Source organism: Phyllostomus discolor, chromosome 5 (assembly GCF_004126475.2).
Source record: "Phyllostomus discolor isolate MPI-MPIP mPhyDis1 chromosome 5, mPhyDis1.pri.v3, whole genome shotgun sequence".
Lineage (NCBI taxonomy): Eukaryota > Metazoa > Chordata > Mammalia > Chiroptera > Phyllostomidae > Phyllostomus > Phyllostomus discolor.
Window position 1 is genome coordinate 9,005,990 of NC_040907.2, and position 14,377 is coordinate 9,020,366.

Here is a 14,377-nt window from a genome sequence, read left to right on the forward strand (position 1 = left end):
GTGGGCCCTGGAGTGTGGGTTTAGGATGGGAGTTACTGCCCCAGGTGGATGTGGGTGGTACTACAGAAGCCAGGGTGCCCTCTGCCAAGGCTGAGGTCCCTTCCAGCTGTGACAGGATGACACATTGGTCTGGGCATGGCGGTGTCCTTGAAGTGTAATTTCCTAGGGAATGCCACCCCCACGTGCCTCCTGATGCCCCATCATTAGCAATGAATGTTAGCTTAAGCGTTGCCTTTCAATGGCCTTCCCAGAGCATTGGATCCCTAACCTCCTAGCGAAAAGCGCGTCAGAGCTAAAGGAGAAAGGACCCGATGGGAGGGGCTCTTTCAAAGCTCCACACCCCCACCCAGCTGGCCGGGCGATGGGAGCAGTGAGCCTGGAGCCCCGGGCATGTGAGAGAGGGGCCGGCTGTCCCAGGCCAGGGCCCTCCACCAACAGGGCTCAGCTGGGACAGGGCTCTCAGCCTGGGTCCGCACCAGGGCCCCCGACCTCCAGCCCAGGCACGGGCCACGGGCTGAGGGATGAAGAGGCCCGAAAGTGGCTCAGGGACCAAGAAGGAGAAGGGAGACAGCTCCTTAAAACCTTCCCCCCACCACTGAGTCCTGGCCCCCAAACCCCTCAGCTCCCACACCCTCTCTGAACCCCCAGTGCTTCCATCTGGTTTTAAGGAGAAACATGCCAGCCCCCAGACCAACCCCCTTTGCAGGCCTCACCTGAGAGGTAACAGCTGCCACCCTGGGAGTCCTGTCCAGCAATCAGCAGATAGGGGCCCCAGGTGGCGGCACCTGCCGTTTTCATGGCTGTCGCCACTGCCCGCCCCACCCTTGGCATTGCTTCCCCTGAGGCGCCACCGCCCCTGAGCCCGGCCTTCGCCAAGTCACTGTGGTTCTTTTCCATCCCAGTCTGACCCTGAGAGGCTGGGGCAGCTTGAGGTCCCGGCTCCGCAGAGACCCCCACTCCAGCCCTGGAGAACACAGGGTCAGCGGAACGGGGGCTGGGGTTCTAGCATCCTCACCCCCTCCAGTCCTCGGGTTTCACTTCAGAATCTGTGGAGGAGGAATCCTTTCCACCCCGAACCCCATCAAGCTCCCCCCGAAGAAATGACTTCTTGTTCAGGGACACTCCAAGGAACACTCGCTGCCCTGCCTGGCAGGGAGCCGCAGCGAAGCTACACAGACCTGCGTCTCCGCGGTCCCCGCTGTAGCACAGGCCCTACCTGGAGGAGGTGCTCAGTGAACGTGGGGAGGAGGAACCAGTGAACCAATGAATGGCCTCCGTGTACCTGGCCTGTCAGTGCGTCATCGCTTCTGGGGCAAACGGGTCCCACCTTTAAGTACTCTCAGGCTAAGCCAAGCCCCCACCCCCTCCAGTTTCAAGAAGCCCACTCCCTGAACGTTCCCACGGCCGGAGACTGTCCCCCGGACCCCCAGGCCTGGGCCCTGAGGCCACGACAGCAGGACAGACCCCTAGACATGCCCTCACACTCCCTCACTCTCCTCCCCATCCAGGTCTTTTACCTCTATCAGAACTTGATTGATTTTTATATTGAAAGAAAGAAGGGGAAAAAAGAAAAGATTAATTTTTATGTGGCCCAAGTAATGCATGATTTAAAAAAATTAATATATAGCCCTGGCTGGCATAGCTCAGTGGATTGAGCGAGGGCTGCGAACCAAAGCATCGCAGGTTCGATTCCCAGTCAGGGCACATGCCTGGGTTTCAGGCCATGACCCCCAGCAACCGCACATTGATGTTTCTCTCTCTCTTTCTCCCTCTTTTCCCTCTCTAAAAATAAATTTAAAAAAAAATAATATATAACATATGTAAGTTAGAATCTTCCCCAACCCCAGATAACCACCCTTGACCACAGGGTGCTTGGCATTCTGAATTTCTTTTCTGGGAAATAATTCCTAAGGGTGCCCGCTGTGCCCAGCTCAGAAGGCGGCTTCTGGGGAGTTCATGGACGAGGAGGAAGAGCAGACTCTAAGCCCCCGGGCTGAGGTAGTGCCTTGGGGCAAGTGGGTTACACCAGGTGCTCTAAGGGACGGGCTGACCCCGACCTGCCAGGGCTCGGGACCAGACCTCTGGGCACCAGTGTGCCTGGACCCACACCGAGTGCCATCAGCCCAGATACGCCATTCAACCTCGACGTTCAAGTCAAGGAACCTTAGGACTGAAAGAAGCCCGAGACTGTGTGTGGTCCTGTTTGTCCGTCTCAGAGCCGGGGGGGGGGGGGGGGGGGGGGTCTGAGGGGCCTGCAGGGAGAGAACCAAGCTGGCCTCAAGTAGGAATTCAGCCAACCAGGCACCTTCTGGGGGCTGCCCCCCACCCCTCATTCTCCATCCACAGCCCTGGAGGCAGGCGCTGGAGACAGGCAAGCCCCAGGCCCGGACAAGGCTAGCTGAACAAGGGAGAGAGAAAAAGAGAGAAAACGACAGAAAGAGAAGAGAGGGAAAGAGGTGAAACTACGAGGACAGAAGGAATCAGGGTGCCCCGGCCGTCCGAGGCCCCGGACTGCGGTTAGAAGCGCTGCCTTCCCATTCCGGGTCTGTGGTTGCCCAGCTGTGTGACCGTGGGTGGGCCCTGACTGCTGAGTCTCAGTGGCCTCAGCGTTAATGAACGGAGGACAGTGTCTCCTTCGTGTTGCTGGGGGAATTGAGTACCTGTAGGACAGCATTGAGCACAATGCCTGGCACGTGGCAGGTGCCCAGTAAATAACCATTAAAAGAATGAGTAGGGAGAGAGAAGACTATACTCCAAGCAGAGTGGTGGGGGCCCCCCCCAAACCTGTAAAACCTCAGAATCTGCTCTGTCCCCAGTTATTTGGAGAAATCCATGCCCCAAGCTAGCCCTATCTCCTGCCCAAATTAAACAGTAACCACCCAAGTCAGGGAAAGGGCCTTGTAAGAACAGGTTTTCTTCCCAAGAGGTGGCTCAGCCTTGACCAGGTGGGGTGGGGTGGGGTGGGGTGGGGTGGGGAGGGTCACCCCACTCCTGCCTATAAAGAGTGTCCCGCCGGCCTCGACGGCCACTTGGTCCTGAACACACACAACATGCTGAGCATCCACACAGTCCTCGCCGCGCTCCTGGCCTGCGGTAAGCTGTGGGTCGGGGACCCGCTGCAGCCCACGGGCTGTGAGCTCGGGCTGGCCTCCCCGGAAAGGAGCTTTGGGGTCCCAGGCAGGTGCAGGACACTGCCAACCAGCTGTGTGAGATGCGCAGCTTGGCTTCCATCTCTGAACCAGAGCTGCCGATCTGACCTCCCGGGGTGAGGGTTAGCAGCGAGGCATGCAGAGACGGGGCCCACGTCTCACCCTGGGGACAATTGGGGCTTGCTTTCCCAGCACCGCGACCCCTCCCATGGGGAGCTCTTTGCTCCCCCACGTTGGTGGCCTTCTCCCAGATTAGGAGTCGACAAACCTGGCTTGAATGTCACTCCTCTCGGCAGGGACCTGGAACAAGTCTCTTCCCTTCTCTAAATCTCACTGGCTGTTTGGGCAAACGAGAGCACTTGATTAAGAGTCCTTCTAGCTAACAACACGACTGCAGTAATCATATGGCAGCTCCTGCTGCTTGCGGCGTTCACCAGGTGCGAGGCGCTGAGCTCTGCCCCATACATGCAGGAGCTCCCCTACCCTCACAGCTACCTTGAGAGGCAGGGCGCATAGCACCCCCTCTCTGCAGCTGATGGCGCTGAGGCTCGGTGCGCCTCCACATCTTGGCCCAAGACCCCATGGCTGGTCAGTGGTGGAGCCAGAACTTGAGTCTGGGTCTGTCTCGCTGTGGAGCATCATGCACTTGACCGCTCCCACACAGCTCCCAGCTACAACAGCCTGGAACTCTGTGGACTCATTGCTCATACCCCACCCCACCCCACATTACAACTGCGGCCTAGAAAGGGGCAGGCGGTAAGGAGGAAGGACCAGGTGCTCCCAGGCACCCACGCACATGCCGGCCACTCTTCCTTCCTTCCTCCCTTCCCTTCCTTCCTTCCTTCCTTCCTTCCTTCCTTCCTTCCTTCCTCAAGGCAGGAAGCGCTCCCTGTGCGCCAGGCCTTCCGCTAAACGCTCTGGTGGCCTCGTCTAATTTCGTTCTCCGGAAAACACGCCCAGCTGGTGCTGTTCTTCCCATTTCACAGAAAGGGAAGCTGAGGCCCAGGGAACTAGGTGGCTCCCCAAAGTCACACAGTAAACTCTGAATCTGTGTCTACCCCAACGTTCCTCCTGCCCCCTCCCCATGGGGTGCCAGCCCCCTCACCTGTGCTCTTCCTCCTTGTCTCCCCCAGCCTCCAGCTGCGGGGTCCCCACCTTCCTGCCCAACCTAGCGGCCCGGGTGGTGGGAGGAGACAATGCCCGGCCCCACAGCTGGCCCTGGCAGGTGAGTGCTGTGGCAGGGGAGGGAGGTGGGTGGACAGGAGGTGGGGAGGGGGCCCCTGTGGGCTGACACGTGGCCCCCCCCCTCCAGATCTCCCTCCAGTACCTCAAGGATGACACATGGAGGCACACGTGCGGTGGCACTTGATCGCCAGCAACTTCGTCCTCACGGCCGCCCATTGCATCAGGTGAGCAGGGGAATGACGCCCAGAACGGGCGGGAGCCCGATGAGCTTGCTTTTATTGAGCACCTACTACACACTCAGCCAAATAAGCTACTTATATCTGTAACTCCATGTTTCATTCCTCCATTCAGGCAGTGTTTATTGTGCACCTCCTACGTGCCGGGGGACTCAGCCGTCGGGACGAGGTCTGTGCTCTCAGCAAGCTTACATTCTAGCGGAAGGCAGAGCAACAGACCGTTACACAAGCAAATACAATAGATAACACATCAAACGGCAGTGAAGAAAACAGGCTGGAAGAGAATAAAAAGTACAGGGGGTTCTATTTTACATGACGTGGCCGGCAAGGTCTCTCTGCAAAGGACCCATTTGAGCAAAGACCTGAAGGCAGCAAGGGCAGGGCTCACCGCCGTGGGGGAGGGGGCGGCAGGTGCAGGGAACGGCCAGCGCAAAGGAGGGAACAGAGGGTGTGAGGGGAGGAGCGGGAGAGCCAGAGAGGGATGCAGGTGAGATGATGCAGGCAGGAAGCAATCCATTCTCACAGCAGCCCTGGAGGGGGCCTTCCAGTATTATCTCCGCCTCACCAATGAGCAAACTGAGGCCCGAGGCTACCCACCTAGGAGTCAAAGTGGACTCGACCAGGGCCCTTACCTTGCGCCCTGGGAAGGGTCAATGGGGTTAGACCCTCCCTTCCCCCAAATGACTCCCACGTGGCCGCGGAGCTGAGTCACCGAAGCCCCCAGTTCCTCACTCCCCCACCAGCTAGCAGGTGGCCCCCCTGATGACCCGGTCCCCTTGCTCTGTTCAGCAACTCCCGGACCTACCGCGTGGCCCTGGGGAAGTACAACCTGGCCGTGGACGACGAGGAAGGCTCCCTGTACGTGGGCGTGGACACCAATCTTTGGTCCACGAGAAGTGGAACTCCTTCCTGGTGCGGTGAGTGCCCGGCTGACGGTCCCTCGGCCCCTGGGAGTGGCTCAGAAGGAGGAGGGGTCCCCGAGTCAGGGCTGCAGTGCCTGCCCCTCCCTGTCCCTGCACCCCATCCTCGCCCTGCACAGCAGCTGATGGCCCCTTTATGCAACATGGCAAAGCGCTAAGTGGAGAGGGACACCCCTCCCATCTCCCTCACTGCCCAGGGCCCCCCCCAGAAGGTGGCCAGGGAATAACAACCCCAAAGTGCCCACAGCGGCTTGCCTGGGCCCCCTTAGGCAGAGGCTGGGCCAGAACTCACCTTCACCGAGTGCCTACTACGCATGGCAATACACACAGTATATGCCCTCTCTGGTTCCTTCCTCACAGCGGCCCTAGGCAAGGAACTGAGGCTCAGAGAGGTTAAGGACTCTGGCCCAGGTCACACAGCCAAGTGCGTGCCAGAACTAGGAATCAAACCGGGTCTGCTAAGGTTGCTAGCTCTCATCCTGGTAACATGAGAACATCCAAATGTTGCCTCCACCAGGGTCTCTCTTTCATGACTGTAATTTCCTACTTACCTTTGCTTAACTTCCGGTTGACACCTCACGTGCAGTGGTCCCAAACGCTTCTGCTCTGTCTCCCCTCCGTTAAGCGTCCGTGATGTGAAGACATAGGTGGGAGGAGCTACATCCAAAGGGCAGGTGACGGTGTTAGAAGGCGGATCACCTGTCCTCCGACAGCTCTGTCGGCCAGTGAGAAGCTGGCAGGCAGGATGTCTAGGGAGGACTCTTGGTCCCTGACGGCCTGGCTCTCCACTCACACCCTGGACCTCTTAGCCTGGGCTGGGTGGCCAAGGCCTCCTGCTCATTCAAACCTCCACTTTGAATCCCAGCAATGACATTGCCCTCATCAAGCTGGCGGAACCCGTGGAGCTGAGTGACACCATCCAGGTGGCATGCCTGCCGGAGGCGGGCACCGTGATGTCTCAGGACTACCCCTGCTACGTCACTGGCTGGGGACGCCTCTGGAGTGAGTACAGCCTCTGGCAAACCACGGGAGCCTTCCTGGAGGAAGTGGCTCCCACAATAAGCACACCACCCACGATTGCCCATCACTTTTCCTCTTTGCCTACACATCTTCAGATTTTCTTAACTTTGTCATAACAACAGCTAACTTTTATTAAGCACATACCATGCAACAGACACTCTGACAGGTGTATTAGAAAGTATGCTATGAGGGTTACACGGGTCAGGATTTGCCAAATGCTTAAAACGAGGCTGGGCGCATAATACGTGCCACATACGTGCCTATGAAACTAACAAACTGTTTGTGGGAGGGAGATTAGATCTTATGGTATACCATAGGCCAATAAATCCCAGCCGAATTAAGAGGTTAAATGCAAGTAAACGAAACTATGCAGGACTTAGAGGACAATGCAGATTAATACTCGGAAAATCTTGGGGCGAGAAAGCCCTTTTTCTGGGCGACATTGGAAGCTGAGTCCCACAGGGAAGCAAAGGACAGTTAAAGCCTCAGGACCCCAGTTAGAGAGAAACCACCTCCAAGTGCTTTCTGGGAGTTGTCCTGCCTTGGCCCGCTCTCCCTCCCCCGCCCTCAGAGGGGTCTCTGACCCAGACGGTCTGGGACCGCTGGCTCAGAGCCTCCCCATGAAGGGCCTCTGCGTGGTTCCCACGAGGTCTAGGCAGACCTGTCCCAGCCCCATCATCCCCACCCCAGCCCCGCCCCCGAAGGCCTGCGCTGCCCCCCCCCACTCACCGCCCGCTCTCCCCCCAGCCAACGGCCCCATCGCCGAGGAGCTGCAGCAGGGCCTGCAGCCCGTGGTGGACCACGCCACGTGCACCCAGAGAGACTGGTGGGGCACCATGGTGAAGGACACCATGGTGTGCGCTGGGGGTGACGGCGTCATCTCGGCCTGCAACGTGAGTGTCCGGGCCCCGCCCCCTCCCTCTCCGGGTGGCCTCGTGGGAGGGGACAGTGGGGAGGGCAAAGGAGGTGTGGAGGGTGGAGACCCACAGGAGCACACCCTTTCCATGGGAGGAGACTGAGCTCTGGGTGGGCCCAGGAGGCTTAGGAGAAACGAGTCACACCCACCGCCTCCCTGCCCAGCCCCCGGCACCGTGGCGAGAGCGGGAGAGTGGAACATGAGTGCCTTCGAGTCCCGGGCCCACCACTCTGTAGCTGTGTGAGCTCAGGCAGGTGGTTTGACCTCTCTGAACCGCAGTTTTCCCATCTATACTATGGAGATACAGGAAGCGCCTCCCGGGGCACTGGGGGGGTTTAAGTGAGGGTGACACGTGCAGGAGAAAGTTCGTTAAAGTCTCTACGCTTGTTCCGTCGTGCCGTCAGCTGCACCCGTCCAGGGAGACAGAGGACTCAGGGAGTCTGACCCCGCACCAAGAAGCATCTAGGACAATCAGGGACTCTCCTGGCTCCGAACACATGGCCCGTCTCCCACTCCCACCTGCCTCACGTCCCCAGTTCCCCTGCATGGGCGCCAGCATCCTCACCTCTCTGGGCAGTTCCCACAGTCTTAGACACGGTGACCTGAACAGCTAGGGAAACTGAGGCACAGAGAGGGTTACCATCGTCCCAAGATCACCCAGCACATCAAGTGCTAGTTTGACAGCCAGGACCTCCCAGAATGAGGCCAAGGAACCCCCAAACCACCTCTTCTCTGCCTCCCTCTCCGTGGACAAGCTGAGGCCAAAACAGGGGGCACTGTGGCCGAGAGGAGCCCCCAGCCCCCCCTCCCCCCGACCTGCCCTTGTTCCCAAGCCTGCATCTGGGTGGGGGTGTGCAGGGGAGGCCTGGGGACTGATGCCGCCCGGCCCGGTGCAGGGGGACTCCGGCGGCCCGCTGAACTGCCAGGCGGAGAACGGCTCCTGGGAGGTGCGCGGCATTGTGAGCTTCGGCTCCGGGCTGGGCTGCAACACCCTCAAGAAGCCCGCCGTCTACACCCGCGTGTCCGCCTACATCGACTGGATCAACGAGGTGGGCGCCCGCCCCCCGGCCCCGCTCCCTGCGCGCGCCGGCCCCCCGCCCCCACTCACCCACTCACCCGCTGGTCCCCTCGAGCATTCCTTCACGTGCTGGTTCCCACGCCCATCTGTGCGCTGATTCGCTCGCTCGCTCAGTCACTCGGTCAAGAAGCGCTGAGTGCTCACCGGCCGCAGCCTGGAGGCGGGTGCAGGAGAGAACACAATCATTACCTTCTCCACCCCTTTGCCCACTGGGTTCAGCAAGGAGCTCCCGTCCTGACCCCGGGCACCCACCAGTCCCCACAAAAGAGAAACGTGGACCCAGGAGCGCAGGGCCCAGCCGAGGAGAGGGGGCAGCGCAGCTGGCCGTATACAGCTTGGGGGGGGGGGGGGGCAGAGAGTCACTCAGCCTGGGGGCTCTCACACCCGGGCAGGTGTGTGTTCTGAGCCCCCCGTTTGGACAGCAGTCTGAAGGGCTGAGGGGCCCCAGAGCTCTTAGGCGGAGACAAGACTGGCTTGGGAAGTCCCAGGGCTGCCCACGGCGCCCCCTTCTTCCCACTGTGCCAGCACAGCCCCTGCTGGGGACCCGGGCACATGGGCACACACACACACACTCACTCACCCTGTTCTCTGCTCTTGCAGAAAATGCAGCTGTGATTCATCCGTGGGAGCCGCGGCAGCAAACCCCTGCAGCCACAATAAACGTCCTGTCCCTCAAGCCGCCTGCATTCTTGACTCGCGCCACCCCAGCACTTCCCGGGCTTTCTAACCCCCACACCAACTTTCCACTTCAGGAATACAAAGACAGAGAGACACACACACACACCCCCAGCCAGGCTGGTTAGGCCTTGGAGTCTGCTCCTGGGGGTGCTTGTGAAAGGGGGGGGGTCCCAGGAAGCCACCTTGTGCGTCAAGGGGACAGGAGTTAAGGACACGCCAGACACGTGTCCCCAACATCTCACAGCTGTGCAATGAATGCGTGGCCCTGATCAGAGCACCTCTTCCTGATCCTGCCTCCACAGAGGAGTCGGCGGGTCCGAGGGCCACAGAAGGATGCCACCGCCCAGGGACCGCGTCCGGCTCCCTAGCACACCCCCACCCCAGAGCAGACCCCGTGGCTGCAGGCAGCCTGGGCTCGCCGAGACAGGGAAGCAGTTTGTGAGCTCTGGCCTCACGCCGGCCCTGCGCTGGGCGCAGGGAGGGTGCAGGGGGAAGAGGAGGCTGCAGCCCAGCCCTGGCGGGGAGCAGGTTTGAGAAAAGCAAAGGTTTCCACACACGGTCACAGCAGGTCCGAGCTGGACAAGCCTTCGCTGTGTTAGGCAGGCCGGGAAACGGAGGCCCGGGGGAGGAAAGGACAGAGCCGGGTCACGGGGCAGAGCCGGGTCACGGAGCAGAGCCGCGGGGACTCAGAGCAGGGACGGCCCTCCTGAGGGCCCCGGGAGGGCAGCTGGGGCCCAAGCCCAAAGCGCGAATGACCCTGTGTCTAGTGGGGGGACAGTGCAAGTGGGGGGCCCAGCCCCTGACCTCACGCTCTGGAGAACGTGCCGGTCTACGAAGGGTGGTGCCCTCCCCGCCCCCCAGCATCTGAACTCCGGCCTCACAATTCCTCAGAGAGCCCTCGGCTACTGCCGCCCTCTGGTTGGTCCGTGAGTTGTCCTGGTTCCCACCACGCTTTGGCCCCTGGAGGTGGGACCAGGGCGCGCCTCTCACACCTCACTATGCCAAGGCAGTTTCCAGGGAAGACTTGAGTCATTCAGCAAGAAAGCCATCTCCAGCCCAGGCTGGTGTGGCTCAGTGGATTGAGCATGGGCCTGCAAACCAAAGGATCACTGGTTCGATTCCCAGTCAGGGCACATGCTCAGGTTGTGGACTGGGGAATGTGAGAGCAACCACATATTGATATTTCTCTCCCTCTCTTTCTCATTCCTGTCCCCTCCCTCTAAAAATATTTTTAGAAAGAAAGAAAGAAAGAAAGAAAGAAAGAAAGAAAGAAAGAAAGAAAGAAAGAAAGAAAGAAAGAAAGAAAAGGAAGAATCTCCAAGCAGCTGCCGTTGCCTAGAGCTCAAGGCATGGGGCAGGGAGGGCGTGACCAACAGTCCTGGGTACTGAGTAGTTCTCTAGGACATGAGACTCTCAAGAGCTAAAACCAAGACTGTCCTGGGCACACAGAGATAGCTGGTCACCCTAGCAGGGAGGGGCAAGAGGTGTGGCTGGAGGGTTAGCAAAGGGCTTTCACGGAAGGCCTTATAGCTATGGCAGGGGGTGCTGGGACTTTATTTGGAGGGCACTAGGGAGCCACAGAGGGTTTCAGGGAGAGGCAGGACCACTGTGGTCAGATGTACACACTGAAGTATTTATCTGGCAGCTGTATGGAGGGTGACTGGGATTAGGCAAGCAGGGAGGCAGTAGGGCCAGCCGCAAGGGTCTAGGCTGGGCCAAAATCGATGCGGCCCCGACCAAGGCAGTAATGGAAGGGAGAGAGAGGAAGACAGGAATGCAGGAATAATTCGGTCCTTATTTAAGAGGCATATGGGCAGCGGTGAACAACAGCCCCCCAGCCCCAAACCTGTATACACTTTGGGGAATGTGATTGAATTAAAAAAAAAAAAACAACTTTTATTAGCTAATAAAGGTTGAAACATAAGCCATGGTTCTGTTTGTTTGACAACAACATAAAATCCTCAGATTCAGGGACAAGACCCACTGCTGTGTCCAAGAGTCAGGGTCCACCCGTGGTGGACAGGACCGTAGCCCCCCAAAGACGTCCACGTGCTGGTCCCCAGAACCTGTGAACGTGCTCCCTACCTCGTGCGGCAAAGGGGATTTTGCAGATGTGATCGATTTATGGATCGTGGGGTGGGGGGGAGCAGCCTGCATTATCCAGGTGGGCCCAATGAAATCACGAGGGGCCTTGTAAGAGGGAGGCAGGAAGGACACGTGAGGACAGGGGCAGGGCCTGGGGTCAGAGGGGGATTCGAAGGCGTCACCCTGCTGGCTTTGTAGAGGGAGGGAGGGGTCACAAGCCAAGCGAGGCAGGTGCCCTCTCGCCGCTGGAAAAGGCAAGGGGAGGACTCTCCTCCAGAGCCTGCAGAGAGATCCAGCCCTGGTTTAGCCCAGCGAGACGGACCGTGGCCTTCTCACCTCCAGAACTGTGAAGAGGACACATTTCTGCATCTTAAGCCACTGCATTTGTGGTGAGTTGTCAAAGCAGCCGAAGGAAATAAATACACCATCTCTCCCCTCTCCTGGCCAAACCTAGAGTGCGCCGTGGGGCTGGAGGGGAGAAGGCCGTGCGATCGGGGAGCACTCCCAGGTGCAGCCAGGATCTGTGCCCTTGGCCCGGGAGGCCCCGAACCAGTGGTTGGAAGCGAGGGAAAGGGGGCACTCAGGCACCGACCCTCCCACCTGCCCCTTCGGAGACCCACTCGGGTGCCATCGTGTGTCTGACGCACTCGCCGTGCCCAGCGCGCAGTGAGCCCCGCCCCGCCGTGGCTGCGCGCCAGGCACCGTCCAAGGACTTCACCGCGCTCTCGTTGAACAATCACGGCAGCCCCGATGGTCATGTCCCTTTACGGGCGAGGAAACGGAGGCTCCGGAAGGGCTAAAAACTCGCCCAAGATCACACAGCTAGGAAGGGGGCACCAGGCCTTAAACCCAGGCCGTCTGACCCCAGAGCCTGTGTGGCTGCAACCGTGTCATTCTGCCATTAACCCCCAGATCTTGAGGACACCCCCCTCCGGAACACTGAAGTCCTCTAGTGGCCCTGCCGGAGGGTGGGCGGGGGAGTGGGGGAGGGCTGGGGGCTGGGGGCGTGCTGACGCGCCTGGGCAAAGCTGGCAATGAGCCCGGACAGAGAGAAACCCGAGAGGAGACTCTATTGCCCACAGATGTCACAAAGGGCTCGGTCCCGCCGTGCCAGCCGCTGCTGGCGCAATCAATAACGCTGCGTAACAGCCGGCCACAGACCCTCAGTGGCATCCAGTGACAGGATTGATCATTCACACGTCTGGGGTCAGCTGGGGGTCGGCAGGGTGGCCCTGCTCCTTTTGTCTGGCATTCCCCCCCCCACCATGTCTCGGGGCCTGGGGGTTGGCTGATCAAGCCTGGGTCTCAGCTCCACCTGCCTCTCGTCTTCCGCCTGGGAAGACGCTGCAAAGTTAATGGCAAAAGGTGTGGACACGGAGAGGGGTACAGAATCGGGCCCATGCTGGCAGCCCACATTATCTCAGCCACAAATCAGTATCGTGAACAATGGGAGGGCATGCACTGAACTCTGCCACCGATGGGCACTGCCAGGGGCTGAGTTGAGTAACCTCCCAGAACCTCAGTTTCCTCATCTCTAAAGTGGGCACCTGCCTTCCCTCACCGTTGGGAGCCAATGAAATCACAGGACCTTGGGATAAGAGTCATTCCTTCTATTGACCTCACACCTGGGCTCCTATTAGCAAACCCTCCCTCACCCTTTGTTCCTTAAGGGAGAGAACCCCGTTCCCAGCAGGCCTTGGGGGCCGGTTCCCTGAAGCTCCCTCTTACGAGGCTGGAGCAGGTGTCTGCAAACTTTCTCCTGGCGGTGGGCCGGGGGGGGGGGGGGGGGGGCAGGAAAGACAGAATAAACTCAGAGCATCTCCCAAGGCACCAACTCTCCCTGAAGATTGGGTGGGAAGAAAAACAATTTACACGGACATAAATGTCAATTGATTTTATGCTGTGCTGCAAAGTGAGCTGCAAAATGCAGATCAAGCTTTAAGAAGGAGACACATCGGAGGCAGTTGCTGATGTGGTGGCCGCTCCGCGCCCGACCTCGCATCATCGCTCGGCTGCAGACTGCGGCCTGCACACCAAATCTGTTTTGTAAATAAAGTTTTATTGGAAACCGGCTATGCCCAGATGGCCGCTTTTGCAGCGTTGACTAGCTGCGACTCAGACCATATGGCCCGCAAGCTAAAATATTTACTCTCTGGTCCTTCCCAGGAAGAGTTTGCTGGGATTACTCGATGGAAACATATGAGGAGCTCTGTGCTATTCTGATACCGGAGGCCGGCAGCCCGAGGATTTAGAGGGAACGCTGTGTTGTGCGTTTACTCTTACCAGTGTTTGGAGTGAAGACACTGTGGTCTAGTTTTTACCCACACGCCTTGAGAGGCAGGTGGAATGCCCACGGTTTCTGTTTGGTAGGTGGAGAAACTGAAGAAAGCGATGAAACGTGCCCCAGCCCTGTTCTTCCCGAATGTCCACGTGCAGGAGAACCAGCTGCCATTTCTCGCTCACCCGCAGAGGCTGACGCAGCCGGCCGGGGAGGGAGGCCCCTGCCACTCACCAGCTCCTACGCTGTGCAGCCGCTGCTGGCCCCGACCGGTCTCCGGGTAGCAAGGACCCAAACCACAGTCAGCACAGAGGCACGGGGTGCAAACCCAAGCCCCAGCCATGGGGTTTCTCAGCAGAACCTCTCTGAGTGAGTCATAACCGGCCTGAGAAGGTCACGCCTACACCTCCCTGCCCCCACTGCAGCCTCAAGGGCCCAGCACCAGCCAGAACTCAACTGTCCCGTTGTCCAGCAACATGCAAATGGGGACCCGAGCTCCAGAGGGGGAAGTGAGCCAGAGAGTGGCTGTTTGCTCTCTTCCTCCTGGGCCTCCATTCACTCTCCAGAACCCGGGGTTTTTGTTTCCGTGCCACCCAGCCCCCACTCCTGCTGCCTGCGGTCTGCGTGGGAGCCTCGAGCTTAGACTGAGGGGCAGGACTTGTGCTCCAGGCCTGGCCAGCTAATGGGTCGCATTCCCTCCCCCCCCACCACCACAATTGGCTCGGGGTGGGCATGTGACCTGATGCAGGTCCCCCTCAGGGAGTTGGGGGACTTCTGAACCCTAAAAGGCTCCCACTCTCTGCTGGAGAAAGGAGCGTGAGGACTACAGCAG

General features: G+C 59.3%; 1 protein-coding gene across 1 annotated transcript; it reads left to right on the forward strand.

Annotated features, from left to right (window-relative positions):
* Positions 1-2,796: 2,796 nt before the first annotated feature.
* CTRC (chymotrypsin C) lies at positions 2,797-9,400 on the forward strand. The gene is given in 10 exon segments (XM_036025343.1): positions 2,797-3,093; positions 4,283-4,374; positions 4,462-4,513; positions 4,516-4,558; positions 5,360-5,447; positions 5,450-5,487; positions 6,356-6,492; positions 7,258-7,403; positions 8,323-8,475; positions 9,105-9,400. Coding segments are annotated over 10 exon segments (807 nt in total). The 5' UTR covers positions 2,797-3,050; the 3' UTR covers positions 9,120-9,400.
* The last annotated feature ends 4,977 nt before the right edge of the window (positions 9,401-14,377 follow it).